We start from the raw sequence: 13,827 nt of genomic DNA, 5'->3' as shown, positions 1-13,827 counted from the left end.
TTCTATCTAAACATACAGCAGGCTGCTCCTTAACCCCGCCGGATTAAATCGACGGAGGGAGTAATCCCGTCCTTAACTCCAGATATCCTGGAGAAAGACGACTGACGTCTTTACCTCAGACAGTGGAGCAAGACACCAGAGACGGCCATTAAGTATTCTCCTCTTGCAGTTAGCGGGCAATGTGGAGCACTTTACCCAATTCACCTTGCCCCCTAATGGATGATGAGTGATATTGCATTCTGAACTGCTCTCACCTCTCGTTTTATCTCCCACTCTCCCTCCCCTCTCCTCCTCTTTCACCAGGTTCCCCCTCTGTTCCTGTCACAGTGACGACCAACAGACATAAAGTGGAGGTAGAGGAGCACAAAGGTGAGGCGGGGAAATAAAGCAGCCCTCCTGTGGGCCGCTTCCACGTTTTGGTCTTTTTTGGTTTGTTTTTTCTAACCAAGCTTCTATCTGATTCTCTCTGTCAAAATAAATCATAAGGCTATAAATAGCCCAAGCAGTTAAAAATGCCACTGATCCTTTGCTGCTGTGGAATAAATATCTCATTGGTCACACTCCCTCTTTAGATGCAGTGCTGTCCTGCATATTCTATACAGAGAAAGACCAGCAACCGCGCATCGAATGGAAGAAGAAGGGGAAAGACGTCTCCTTTGTGTTCTTTGGTGGAAAGTTTCGAGGTGAGAAAGCATCCCGTCGCTCTCCATCTTCTCGGTGAACAAACAGGACATTTGTTGTAATCAGCTTGCAGTACCAGCTGGATAGGGTGTGCCACACAACCCCCCCCCCCCCCCCCCACAAAAAACAAAACACTTGGGTACGGGTGAGATATTTCACAGTCTATGTGTCTCTTGTCCTTGATCTCTCATCTTTATGTTTTAGGATTTGAATTTAATGGGCGAAATAAATAATGAATCCCAGCAGCTTTCACCCGGGCCAGTCGTTTTTAAAGGCGGTGCAGTTAGCCTGACAGTTTTCTCAAATATGTCAAGGCTTTGAAATGCCTTTGACCCATCGCTGCCTCTTCATTGGCTGCTTTACGGCTGAAGTTAGTTTTAAAGGTGCTATGAATAGTTACTGTGTTCATAATGTGAGGCTGCTTCTTAGAAATTGCTGCTATATCTTGTGAATTCATGACAAGCCTTGCCATGGAAGTCGTCCTTATCTCTCTGAGATAACAGCTTTTTGATATGGAGTTATGTAAACTGCACGACTGCGGATTGTAAAATTTATTATTTTAATTTCAGCTGAGATATCATGTTATAGTTTACTGTTTTAAGAAAAATTCCCCAGCCCCTTAGGTAGAGGGGATTCCCCAACCAGGAGTACTTGATGTAACCGGGACATATATGTGGAAATGTCAGTTTAACTGTTTCAATTGAACAACCAAGTGGTGGTAAAGTTAACAAATTGTGTGGGGGGAGCACACCAAAAAGAACCCAGGAAGGATTAAAAATGAATAAATAAGTAAATAAATTTAAAAAAAAAAATAAATAAATAAAAAAAAAAAAAAAAAAAAAAAAAATATATATATATATATATATATATATATATATATATATGTGTATGTATATATATATATATATATATATATATATATATATATATATATATATATATATATATAATGGTCCAAAAATCAAGAGGAAGTTCAAATAGATTACTGAAAGTATGGCTACTATATGAAAGTATTATCTAATATTACTAATAAACAAATTAGCTTAACATAATAGATAAACACGTAAAACAGTGGCTAGCTAAAACGTATTCCTAGCTTTTAAAATGTTGGCTAACCGTATTGATTAACTGTTAAGCTAGTAACTTAAAGTATGGATAAACAGTTGAAATGTTTAGCTAACCACTGGTAATGTTTAGGTGTAGTAGCTAAAAGGTATGTATGAATAATATTGAAAGTAAATACTGGATACATTTGAACACCAAAGGTCACAAAAAGGTTGTTGGGAACCAGTTTCTTAGGGAGACAACAAGCTAATATTTGGTCAATATTTGGTATGGCCACCTTTATTCTCCATCACACTCTTTGGCAGCTTTCTTGTCATGTCTCTAAGAAGTCTTCAGGAATTATTCTCCAGGCTTCTTGAAGGACATCCAAAGAAGAGCTTTGGATGTTTCTGCCCTTTGTTCTGTTCTCTGTCAACATGCTTCCACACTGCTTCAGTAATGTTGTGGTCTGAGCTCTAGGGAGGCCAATCCATGACTCATAGTGCTCCATTGTGTATTTTTCTATCCAGATATGCTTTTACTGCATTGACGTGTGTTTGGAATAACTGTCATGCTGAAAAATGAAGCTGTTGCCAATAAGATGCTTTCCAGATGGTATTGCATCATGAATCAAAAACTGATGGTGCTTTCCTCCATTCATAATTCAATCAATTTTTGCAAGATCCCGAGCACCACTGGCTGACATGCAGCCACAAACCAGATGGCTGTAGACACTGTCGTACCTTTCCCCTGACCTCCTCTGTATATACTGACAATGATTTAAACCAAATATCGAATCAAATAGAATTTTTCATAGATTAAACTAAAGAAATGGGAACAAATGAGGCTGCTAGTAACAAAGCGCCCAAGTTGTCTGTTATGTGTAGACACAACACTGGTTCATCTCTCAAGTTAGGTACTTTTTTCACTCTTGAATAAGTCGGCATTAAGTGGGTTAACACACATACACACACACACACACACACACACACACACACACACACACACACACACACACACACACACACACATATACACACACACACATATACACACACACACACACACACACACACACACACACACACACACACACATAAATCCTTCTTCTGAGAATGGTCAGGTACAAGCACTGGATTGAAAATGAGTGAAAAAGCAGCCAAATAAAAACTTTGAAAGACCTTCAGAAAGCCTGAAGATGTACTGTTCAAAACAACTTTAAAGGCTTACAAGAAAGTGTGGCTCCATGGAAGGAAATGTAAAGGAATGAAGGGTTATCCAACACTTGCACAGTGCTACATCATTGGAGAAAATGCATAATAGTTTTCTAAATTCTTAAAAGTTGATTTGTGTAAGTTTCATAGTGAATACAGAAGGATTTCTTGTCTTGGCTAAAAACCTAACCTGATGAAATCCCTGTAACTAAAGCCATTTATTAGTGCAGTGCGAATACCAAGTAAATATAGGACCAGTGTTACAGATACCAATGCTTGAAAGCAGCTTATGTAGGGAAGAGCAGTGTTTGATCGTTTATGAGATGAATCCTCATCAATTTGCAAATTATTTTAATACATTTTAATGTTATTTTTTGCAGTAAATTTAGATAACTACTAAATCATTGTGATTTTTACTTTCCAGCTAATTTCAGCTTTTCGTGTATTTTGAAACTTTTTTTTTTTGGGAGACCGGAAATGTAACCGTGTCTGTCTCTATAGCACGTTGGGTCCACTTCTGTTGTTTAAATGTGCTACAAGCTATAAATAAAATAGATGTGACAGTCAAACACAAAAAGGTATGAGGTACATTGTCTTTCATTAAAAAAAATATAACATACTGAACCTAGCAGATAAAAACAAAGCATCAATCTTATCATGCTAGCATGTCTCTAAGACAGGGGTGTTCAACTCCAGGCCTCGAGGGCAGGTTTTAGATCTCACCCTGGGTCAATACACCTGAATCAAATCATTAGTTCATTACCAGGCCTGCGGAGAACTTTAAGACATGTTGAGGAGGTCATTTAGCCATTTAAATCAGCTGTGTTGCGTCAAGGACACATCTAAAACCTGCAGGACACCGGCCCTTGAGGCCTGGAGTCGGACACCCTGCTCTAAGACCATCCAACCAAAATATCGGTAGTATCGGTATCGATATTTAGATCGATCCACCCACCTTTACCAGTGATACACACAAACTCCTGACGATGAAGTAGAGTGTACAACAGGCTGGACACAGGACAGCCACTCGATAGCTGTACCAGATTATTACCCACACACAAACATGCACTCCGTGGCTGTCTGATCAGACTTGGACATTTGCGTTTTCACATACACCTCCATTGGGTAATGTCTACAAAAGTCCAGCTGCATGACAGTATAAGAAATCCTCAGTGTTGGGTTTACAGCGACTCAAAATGTCTCCAAATTATAGCAGTGGTTAAAAAAAAGAAAACATTTAATAGTAGATTATTTTACTCATGCTGCAATTGTTCAATTGCTACTGGTTATTAAATTTTGGGTGGCAGTATTGCAGACCGTAGATTATAACATGCAGTGGCTGTAGCCCACAGCCATGGAAGACATTTCCACTTCTGACCTTCTATTCTTTCTCTCAGGTCCCTTTGAGGGCCGGGCGACCATTGAAGGAGCGACAGTGACGCTGAAAAAAGTGACCCAGGAGGATGCTGGAGAGTACCGCTGTGAGATCAGTGCTCCTAAAGACTCTGTCAACCTGGGCGAGACCAATGTAACGCTTAAAGTCCTAGGTACCACTGACTGAGATGGGAATCTGCTGTAATAAGAACATTCAGACTATTTTAAAGATGGGAATGTTTTTTTGCTTACATTGGTGTGATTTTTCTGCCCGTTCTTTTAGTGCCGCCTCAAACCCCACTCTGTGAAATCCCCAGCTCAGCAGTGACTGGCTCAGTGGTACAGCTGAGTTGCAGGGACCAGCACAGCATCCCACCTGCCACTTACTCCTGGTACAAGGACAACCAGCCAATGAACCCGCCCCGTCATGCCAACGCAACCTATCTAATCAACTCGCGCACAGGAGTTCTGGTGAGACAAATAAGTGTGTGTGCATGCAGATAAAGAAAACCAGGCAAATGTTGCACACTGTAGTATCGTGTAAGCATAAAGATGCTTCTGCTGAGTTGCTCTTCGGTTTGATACAAGGTAGCATTCCTGATTCTTCCTCAAGGACACGTCAGGACAGAAGACACTTCACTTTAAAGCGTGCTCTTTCTAATAATAGAGGTTTGTTGGTTGGTTTTTCTCTTCCACAGGAGTTTAAATCTGTAGCCAAAGAGGACACTGGCCGATACAGTTGCCTGGCATCCAACGGAGTGGGACTACCCAAGATGTGCGAGGCCAAGCATATGACGATAGGTGTGTGTGTGTGTGCGTTTCCACACTAAATCCCGCCTCATCCCCCACACCTTTCAGCACCAGACAAAATCAAGGATGCAGTGGAGAGGAAAAGCCCACTAAGTTCATTCCACCCTGCTTCTAAAGTCTGGACACATTTATAGCCTAGCCTACAGTTTGAAGAGATCCTGTGGCCAGTGTGGGCCAAATTACAAAATATAAAACGACGCTGTTGATGAAAATAAGTGCTGGGCTTGTTAATAAATCATGTAATGTGCTCTACGTTAATGCACACTACCATTTAAGCACTTTAAGTAGACCTGTTATGCTCATTTTCAGCTCCATATTTTTTATTCTTGGACTGTGCAGGAGCAGCTGTGCTTGATTTTAAAAAGTAGTTTATTTTACACTGAGCCTGGTGCAGTCCATCTGTCTGAAACTAGCTCCTCCCACTTGCTTCCCATTGGCTCATTAATGTTTTAACAGCAGGTGGGTGGAGCTTTTGCAATCACAGATGGCCATATTAGGGGTTGCTGCTCTCAGTGACATCACACAGAGCCACGAGAGGAGAAGCCTGTCTAAAACAGAGCATTTACAGCAGTGTGTGACCTGAGCTTGTGGCTCACAGGCATTACTTGTTTAAGATGAGCGTTCATCATTGTAACTGTATATATATGACAAAAAGAAAAGCATATTAAGTGGACTTTATTAAATTATAGGAACGCTGCAGTACAGCTTCCCACTTTAGGAGATTACTTTGCTTTATTTGCTGCTTCCTGATTTATCTTGTGTCTCGCTGCTTCAATAAATTAGCGAGTAAACAGCTCATAATTCAGTCTTCATTCACACTTCCAGAGGACGTCAACATCACAGCGATAGTGGCAACAGTGTTGGGGGTCTTCCTGGCCGTGCTCATCTGTGGATGCGGCGGTTTCCTGTTACAGAGGAACGGCTTCTTCAGCCGTGAGTTTGTGTGGCTGTCTTGGCAGTCCGATAACCACTCCACAGTGCACCAATTAATATAGAAACTGTTTTCAATTCCCGCCAAAAAAAGAATGACATTGACTCTGTTTTCTCTTCCACGGTCCCGGCTCATTCATCAACAGGACACAGAGGAAGGTAAGAGCTTTGTGATTAAATTAACATTGATGTGAACAAACACAAGCTAATATCTTACACGCTGAAGTCGAGGGGAGGCGGTGGGGAGGGGTGGATTGTTGTTGCACTTAGCCGGCCTGTCTGCATCTGTGTGCTGAGTCAGGACTGTATGGAGTGACAGCTGTGGCTGTGTGTGAGTGTGTGTTTTCATTTGAGATGCAGCAGTGCCTGCTTTTCAACTCACTGGGTCATTTGATTGGCGGCAACAGATGCAAAACCCTGGGAAAACGTTTTTTTGCTATTATTTTGATTGATTTTTTTTTTTTTTAGAATTGATTTCCACTTCCAAGCAGATGTACTAATGTTGAATTCATGTCAAAATACAGCCAGACAGATGACCACTCCACCCGCCTCCTCCCTCCTCAAAACAGGGCTGTGGGGGAAACAATCAGTGCTACATAATTATGGAATAATTACAGGCTGTTAATCAGCAAGAAGGAAAATATTGGCAGTAGAAGGAATTATAGGCAATTAAACTGATTGGACGGGTAATTTGAAAAGGATTATTTGGATATTGAAGAATGAGAGTGTGGCATAGCTGAAGGCGCTTACACCCGTCTTACAGACACTGCCCTCCAAACACACCAGAGTGGGTGTAAAGAGGTTCCAGAAGACACAGAGACATAAATGCATGGCCTCGTATCCCAGGTCTGACTCGCCTGACTTTATGTTATTTGATTACTGGCTTGTTACTGCTTGGAGTTTGATGGGGAGTCAGCGTAGAGCTCTCCTTAAAGTCTGATGCTTATCCTGCTGAGCTAACTGGAGTTGTCAGTGTCAACTTCCTATTTATAGAACAGGCTTCTTCACAAAGAATCAAAGACAATGCGACATGATTTCTGATGCACCGATAGTGGGTACAAATTTACTGAGCGGCGATGCAGATCTAGATTGTGGCATCTAAGAGAAAAATGGTCCCTCGGGCACCTGGTTAGATGGATGAATGTTATTTCATGCTGAGGACTGACAGCGGATGTGTTTTCAGTCGTCGTAGATGAATGTTGGTTGAATGAAGCACAGTTCGGACTGTTCTGGCTTTTTTTTTTAGGATACTAAAAAGCGTAGCTGCGGTCACATTTAGTTGCTCACTTAAGATCCTGTTGGAAAATATTAGCCAAAGAAGAAGGAAACAGTTTACTTCTTTTATTTCAAATGAGGCACTAGTGATTTCACAGTGTATGGTGAATACTTGAAATGATCGGTTGTAGTTAGAGCTGGGCGATAGAACGATAACGATATGTACCGCGATATAACTTTTTCTCGATAGAAAAATTAAACTATTGCGATAGACCTCGCCGCTCTCGTCCTCTTAAAAAAAAAAGAAAAAAAAGAACAGCCAATCCAAATTAAGTAGCGCAGAGCCGAACCAATCACAGCCGCAGCGTCACGTCACGTGACTTGTTACGTACAGCACAAGTGCCAAGCCGCACATGTGTATTTGTTTGGGAAGCAGCCAGCCACCGTACCGCCCGGGTAATGAAGGAAATGAGTGTGCCGACTAGAAAAATCAACCGAGCGTGGCCGAAGGTTACCGAAGAGAAAACAGACGATGGTTCCAATGCCGGAGAGATTGTCGAACGGAAGAGCCATAGAAGTTCCGTAGTGTGAAGGTATTTCGGCTATTTCAAGTCTGACAAAAAACAGAGTTGCGCGCACTGTAAATTGTGCCGAAAGCAAGTCTGGAAATACAATAAACTGGTGCATGCTCAATACCCACACGTACCCGGGTATTTTTGAAAACGCAGATTTTTTCTATGTGTTTGCACCTTTCGTCCACACGTAAACGGCGTTTTTGGTCACTGAAAACGAAGATTTTTAAAAACTCCGGCCAGGGTGGATATTTTTGAAAACTCCGTTTTTGCATTTACGTGTGGACTAGAAAAACGGAGAAAACGCAGTGTCAAAGATGTGCGCATTTTTTGACGTCACACTGTGCGCCGCGTTATTGTTTCGGTGAAATGAATTTCTACAATACTGTTAATTCTACTCTCTGCAGTGTTTAAATGCTTACATATACACACAGTTACTGTCCCTCCACACATACGACTCGGTTCTGCTTCTATGCCCCAGCTTTGTTTACTTTTTCCCACCGAGGCTTCTAGACTTCTGATTGGCCAACATTTCTGCACGGTTAGGAATCTAGCGCCACCTGCTGCTTTGGCATGTTCATAGCAGCGTTTTCCTTCATTTCTGCCTTTATGTGTGGACGGGATTATTTTTTAAAACGAAAACGGAAAATCTCCGTTTTCAAAAATACCCGTGTACGTGTGGACGTAGCCTCAGTCTCTGACTGGAAGCACTAATTCGTCATTCGGCTTTTGTCAGACTAAAGTAACTGTTAAAACTGTTTGAAAAGCTCAGCTATACAACAAGGAGAGATTGAGAATTTCCTTTTAGTTCTCAGTTTATTTGATATTGACAAAAGTTAGTCAGTTTTGTCTGTTCTTCTGTAAAACAAACTAAGATTTATTTTTAGAATTAATATTTTGTTTCTAAGTGGAATTGACAATTTAGTCTGTTTCGTTTGTTCTATTTTGAAACTTAAACGCTTTAGCGGCTGCCTTTTGTGTAGTTTGCAATATTTGCCTTTATTTATCTGAAAAAGTCTCATGTTCCTTAAGTACATCTACCCTGTTGAACTTATTATGGGAAATAAATATTTAAATAAAAACAAGCTGCTGATTATTTCACATTTTACTTGTGAGCAACGGCACATTTAAATCTTACAAATATAGTTATTTGGCTTATATCGTGATATATATCGTTATCGCCTGAAATGGAAAAAAACATATCGTGATATGAAAAAATCTTATATCGCCCAGCTCTAGTTGTAGTAAGGAACTAGATATAGTACAGGTCTTTAAAGGTACAGTCAGCTGTACACATAAATATGCATTCTTTGGTGTTTAGTTTGTGGAGTTAAGGAGGTAAAGCAGGAACTGATTGGAAGGTTGGTGCTTCGATCCTAAATATCCTTGATACTGAACCCCAAGTTGCTCTCAGCTGCAGTCGTCAGTGTTTCAGTGTTTGATAGAAAGCATAGAGCACAGTTAGTGGAAGCCACCATGTTCTCCTCCATCCTAATTACAGTGGCTGAAATGGACATTGCCTGACCACGTGTAGTCCACTAATGATGGAGAAGAGAACTCATGGCATTCACATGCCGCAAGCTTTGCTTATGTTTTTGATTCCTTGTGTTTTTAGTTAGTCTACCATTCTAGCAAGACAAGCTTTTTTCTGCATTTAGCAGTAGTTTGTTATTAAATCAGTTCAATCCAAATTTAAACTTGATTTGAATTTTAATTCATGTGTACAACTTCAGACTTAAATATGAATGATCATACCTATGTTTAATCATCTGAGAAGAGGTCTCCCACACCAAAGAAGTGAAAACGTGAAGGAAAGAGTTAACGTGACTGGCACTTCATGAACAGGCTTATTTATTCCCGATATTGTCACAATTACTTACTCTCAGCTTATTAGATATTAGCTAATGTTAGGAGGGTAAGAAAACAGAAATCAATTGCCTGTAATCTGCAGTCTACTGACACCTAGTGGTGAGATTTTACACACTGTGCCTTTAAAGGGGCCTAAACTGGAGCCTTGGGTAACTCCAGCTATTAAATGCATTGCTCAAACAAAAGGCAGTCACACAGTTTGAGCTTTTTAATACTGCGGTGTTGGATTGCTGCATGTGATTGGCTGCATGCTTGCTGGTTTATGAAATGTCATTCATAAAGTGTGCTCAAATAAGCTTGAACATCTTGGTTTACTTCTCTATGTAATTTAAAAGTGGGCTTGAACATATTAGTTCTGCCTATTTTGATTCTTACTTTTTCATTTGGGTTTCCAACGTCTGTTGGAATTCAGGTCATTGCTCAAATATTAGATGGACTATTAGGACTTCTACTACTAGTAATATTATTCCAAAGATGAGAGTTTAGAGGTCTGGCATTGCTAAAAACTACACACAAATGACCATAAAACACTGGTCAGGGTCATTTCTTTGCTTGTTTTGTTGCAGAATGACAGAATCCACTATGATTCAACATGCCTGACTAAACCTAAGCATATGAGTGAATGTCATTGTTGTCCAACCAGCAGTTCCAGAGACATAATTGGTTGGGCGCCTGTGCATGTTAATTGTGGTATCTTTTGGCTTTCCAGGTATAAATCTGAATGCACAATCCTGTGGGGTAAATTTAACAGAGAGCTAAATGCATGGAATAGAAATCAAATGTGGAGGTTGACAGATTTAGGTTACAAATGTTCCAGCTTTCCAAACCAACAGTTAAGCTGCACATCTTTACGGATGACTTCACACTAATACTCACACTCCAAAGCATGGTGTGCAGTACGAGTCCACGAGGGCATGCTTCTTGTTAAAGCCCATGCCCTGACCCCCCGCAGGTCATTTTGGATCTCCCAGTGTCATGGTGCAGCCCACATCAGCAGCCAAACCCTGCACAGAGCTGAGGACATGTGAGTGTGGCACATTAGGAAATAAAATAAACAGACGTAACTGCTTCGCAGACAGCGAGACTTTGGAGGAACCGCAGAACCTGACCCACCATTAAAACCATATGTTGTTTTGGCTGTTTGTGTTTGGATTAAACAAACGAGATAACGTGTTAATTACTGAGCTTTAGAGGTGCCGGTAAGAAGATTTCTTTTGCTCACAGAGAGCCAAGCTACTTGTTTCCTGTCTTCATTTAAAGCTGAACATCTTTTTGGCTACAACTTTAAATTTACTGGCTAAGTTATGGGTTATTGATATTTTTATTTTTTCCCTGTGAAATAGTTTTAATTTCTTAGAAGAGGATCACTTCCAAAAGACTTATTTTTGGAGGTGATTTCGAGACTATAATTAAAGCCATAGAGGTTGATGTGCCAGACACTCAGCAAGCCAAATGCATTACACAACAGTTCACAGCTCCGCTAACGTGATCACTTAGACTTTTAACACCGCGTGCCGCTGCAACACAATACTGTTGCTGAACAAAAGGACCTTTGCACATCTCTGCAGATGCAAACAGTTCACGATGAATGATTCCAGTGTTCATAAATGGCGTTTTACAGCATCTCTGATCAATTCCACATTATTTACAGTTAAAGAAAATGAGTATGTCAAACGTACTTACAAGTCAAAGTTGACTATGTGAACTTTTTTGTTTTGAATGGTGAAAACACACCTACAGTTGGATGTATGCACTAAAAGTTCCCTCATCTGGAAAAACACAGGTTCTTCGGCTTTTAGTTTCAGATTGAACACATAATTGTTACATTTAAATCACATTAAACTACATTAAAGTCTTCTCTGATTCAAGATGTTCGCAGATTCTGGTCGAAAACTGATTTTCCTGTGAACAAAAATTTGGTTTTCATTTGCCAGTGAGTTTGTGTAATGAACCATTTAGGGGAGGAAATGAGGTCAAACATCATAAACGGAAGCAAGAAGTAAAAATTTCAACAGTTTTGATGAGGTCTCAAATTGGCACCAATTTATCTCCATTCACAACCCAAAGAAACGTAAATATAGATATTTTTAATTTTCAACCTGATTTTTTGAAGCTGCAACTTTCACTGAGCGTTGAACTCGTGGCAGACAAAAGGGCAGCGCTCTGACCATCATTCAGCCTTGATTGCTTAATCCTGTAACACCGAGTGTGTCATATTTGATACACGAGTTTTTAAGATCTCTACATCTCCGAGGTGAGGTAAATTGCCCGATAGAATTTTAAGCATTAAATGTCAATGAAGCCAATATAAGTAAAACTCATACATGCAAGTTGTTTATTGTTTTTAATTGTCAGACATCTGGATAATCACTCTGTTAAAGCTCCACAGGATTAATTTTCATACATATATTATATATTAAAAAAAACCAATTAAATTGCAACTTTTCAATGTGCAAATCCCTCTTTTGCACTATTTAAAATGACTGTAAATGTGGAAGAAAGAAATTCAGGGAGCTGTTTTTTAACATCGAGCTTGTCATGTTGAAAGGAGATCAATAGCACTCTCATAGCTGTTTATTCAAACAGGAGACGTTAGCTTGGTGTAAAGATCGGAAATGAGAAAAGCATTACCCCGACTCTCTCCGAATCGTATCTGCTTACAGGCACATTTAAAGCTCTGATCATCACCACGGTTTTCATAATCCCGCCCCTGTATACCACAGCAGTCTATAGAAATGGCTGTAACTCCTAAATAATTAACAAATTATTGTTAGAGCAATTAAAGTCTGCACATCTTGATTGATTTAAAAAGGTCTCTCATTCTCCAAATGCACATACACAAGCCCTCCTGCGACAAACTGCAGCACTTTCCTTACACTTTGCTCTCCACTTTGTTCCAGTGCTGCCTAATGACGAGCTCGCTCTGACTGTTCTTCCTACCTGTGTTTGCCACGTGCATTATTAATACAGGCGAGATATAACTCAGGTTAGAGCTGTCAGGTGTTCTTACCATGTTTCTGTCTTCCAGGTCCAATGTCAACTACATCCCTCCACCCCAAGAAGTAAGTGTTTGTTTTCAGGTTTGCTTCTTTCCCTCTCACTTTGCCTAAATGTAGCAGTTCGCACTTACCGGATGTTTGATGTGTGTGTGTGTGTGTGTGTGCTTTTTAATTGAAATCATCAGTTTATTTAGCAAACATTAATACTTGTTTTGTGTCCCTCTTCTCAGCCCCAGGATTTTAAACACACACAGTCGTTCATGCTCTGAGAAGCTGGTCTTCTTCTCCAAAAGCAAAACAAAAAGAAAAAAAAGGTGATAAGGTGCCAACACTGGATTCTGATTTTGTTTCGGACTCAGAACGAGCTCTTGATCTTCCAATACGTGCTAATTTCAATCTTTATTCCTCCGCCAATCCTTCCGGATGGTTGATGTCAAGAAAATCTGCAAGGCTTCTTTACTCTGGCTTTGCTGTGTATTCGCCTCTTACATTGATGTCTCCTGCTATTATGGGATTAAGTACAGTTTCATGGTACTCTGCTTCCCCCTGGTGGTCAGATGTTGAATTTGCAATTGATCTTTTTTTTCTCAGTATAAATTTCTAAGGCTAACTGCTTTAATTACTCAATTTTTATTTTTTACCAAAGACTGATGTTTAATTTGATAGATTTCTTGTCTTTAAAAAATTGAATCATGACAGGGAATTCTCCTTAAAGCCATAAGGGAAGCATCTCAGTTGTTTTCAATAAAACTACAGCTTACCTCAGTCAGTATTTCGTCTTCGACACTGGGACCACTCGTGATCTTAGTAAGAACAAGAAGCCACTTAACAATAACGCTGAGGACAACCCCATTCCATCCTGATGTGCCTGCATGGTCTTTTTTATAAATATACATATATACTATATACCTTGTGCCTTTTTAATTTGTCTGTCTGTCATATTTATCTATGGATCACAGTTCTTTTTTTGTAAAAAAAAATTTGCCTTACTTTTTTCTTTATATGTCTTTATATTTCTGTGCCACTGATTATCAAATGGAGTGTCTGTTTTTAGGCTGTGTGAATGACTTCAGAGTTTTATTTGAATAGTGTATCAGTAATAAAGTTTTTTCTACTCAA

General features: G+C 40.0%; 1 protein-coding gene across 4 annotated transcripts in view; it reads left to right on the top strand.

The window, feature by feature from the left end:
- jam2a (junctional adhesion molecule 2a) overlaps nt 1-13,827 on the top strand; it is a 21,135-nt gene extending 7,308 nt beyond the window's left edge. The window contains exons 2-11 of one of the 4 annotated variants that reach the window (XM_085447986.1): nt 304-369; nt 573-683; nt 4,337-4,486; nt 4,597-4,784; nt 5,012-5,114; nt 5,949-6,056; nt 6,197-6,212; nt 10,662-10,733; nt 12,738-12,771; nt 12,939-13,827. In XM_085447986.1, the coding sequence (XP_085304112.1) occupies nt 304-369; nt 573-683; nt 4,337-4,486; nt 4,597-4,784; nt 5,012-5,114; nt 5,949-6,056; nt 6,197-6,212; nt 10,662-10,733; nt 12,738-12,771; nt 12,939-12,977 (887 nt within the window). In that variant the 3' untranslated portion in view covers nt 12,978-13,827. Of the gene's footprint in view, nt 1-303; nt 370-572; nt 684-4,336; nt 4,487-4,596; nt 4,785-5,011; nt 5,115-5,948; nt 6,057-6,196; nt 6,213-10,661; nt 10,734-12,709; nt 12,772-12,938 lie in introns of all 4 variants that reach the window. The other 3 variants (XM_085447985.1, XM_085447984.1, XM_085447987.1) reach the window with 3 other exon arrangements.

Source organism: Copadichromis virginalis, linkage group LG23, assembly GCF_057382275.1.
Source record: "Copadichromis virginalis isolate Kocher_CV1m ecotype Utaka linkage group LG23, C_Virginalis_male_GT1.1, whole genome shotgun sequence".
NCBI classification, from domain to species: Eukaryota; Metazoa; Chordata; class Actinopteri; order Cichliformes; family Cichlidae; genus Copadichromis; species Copadichromis virginalis.
This window is presented reverse-complemented; position numbering and strand designations above follow the sequence as displayed.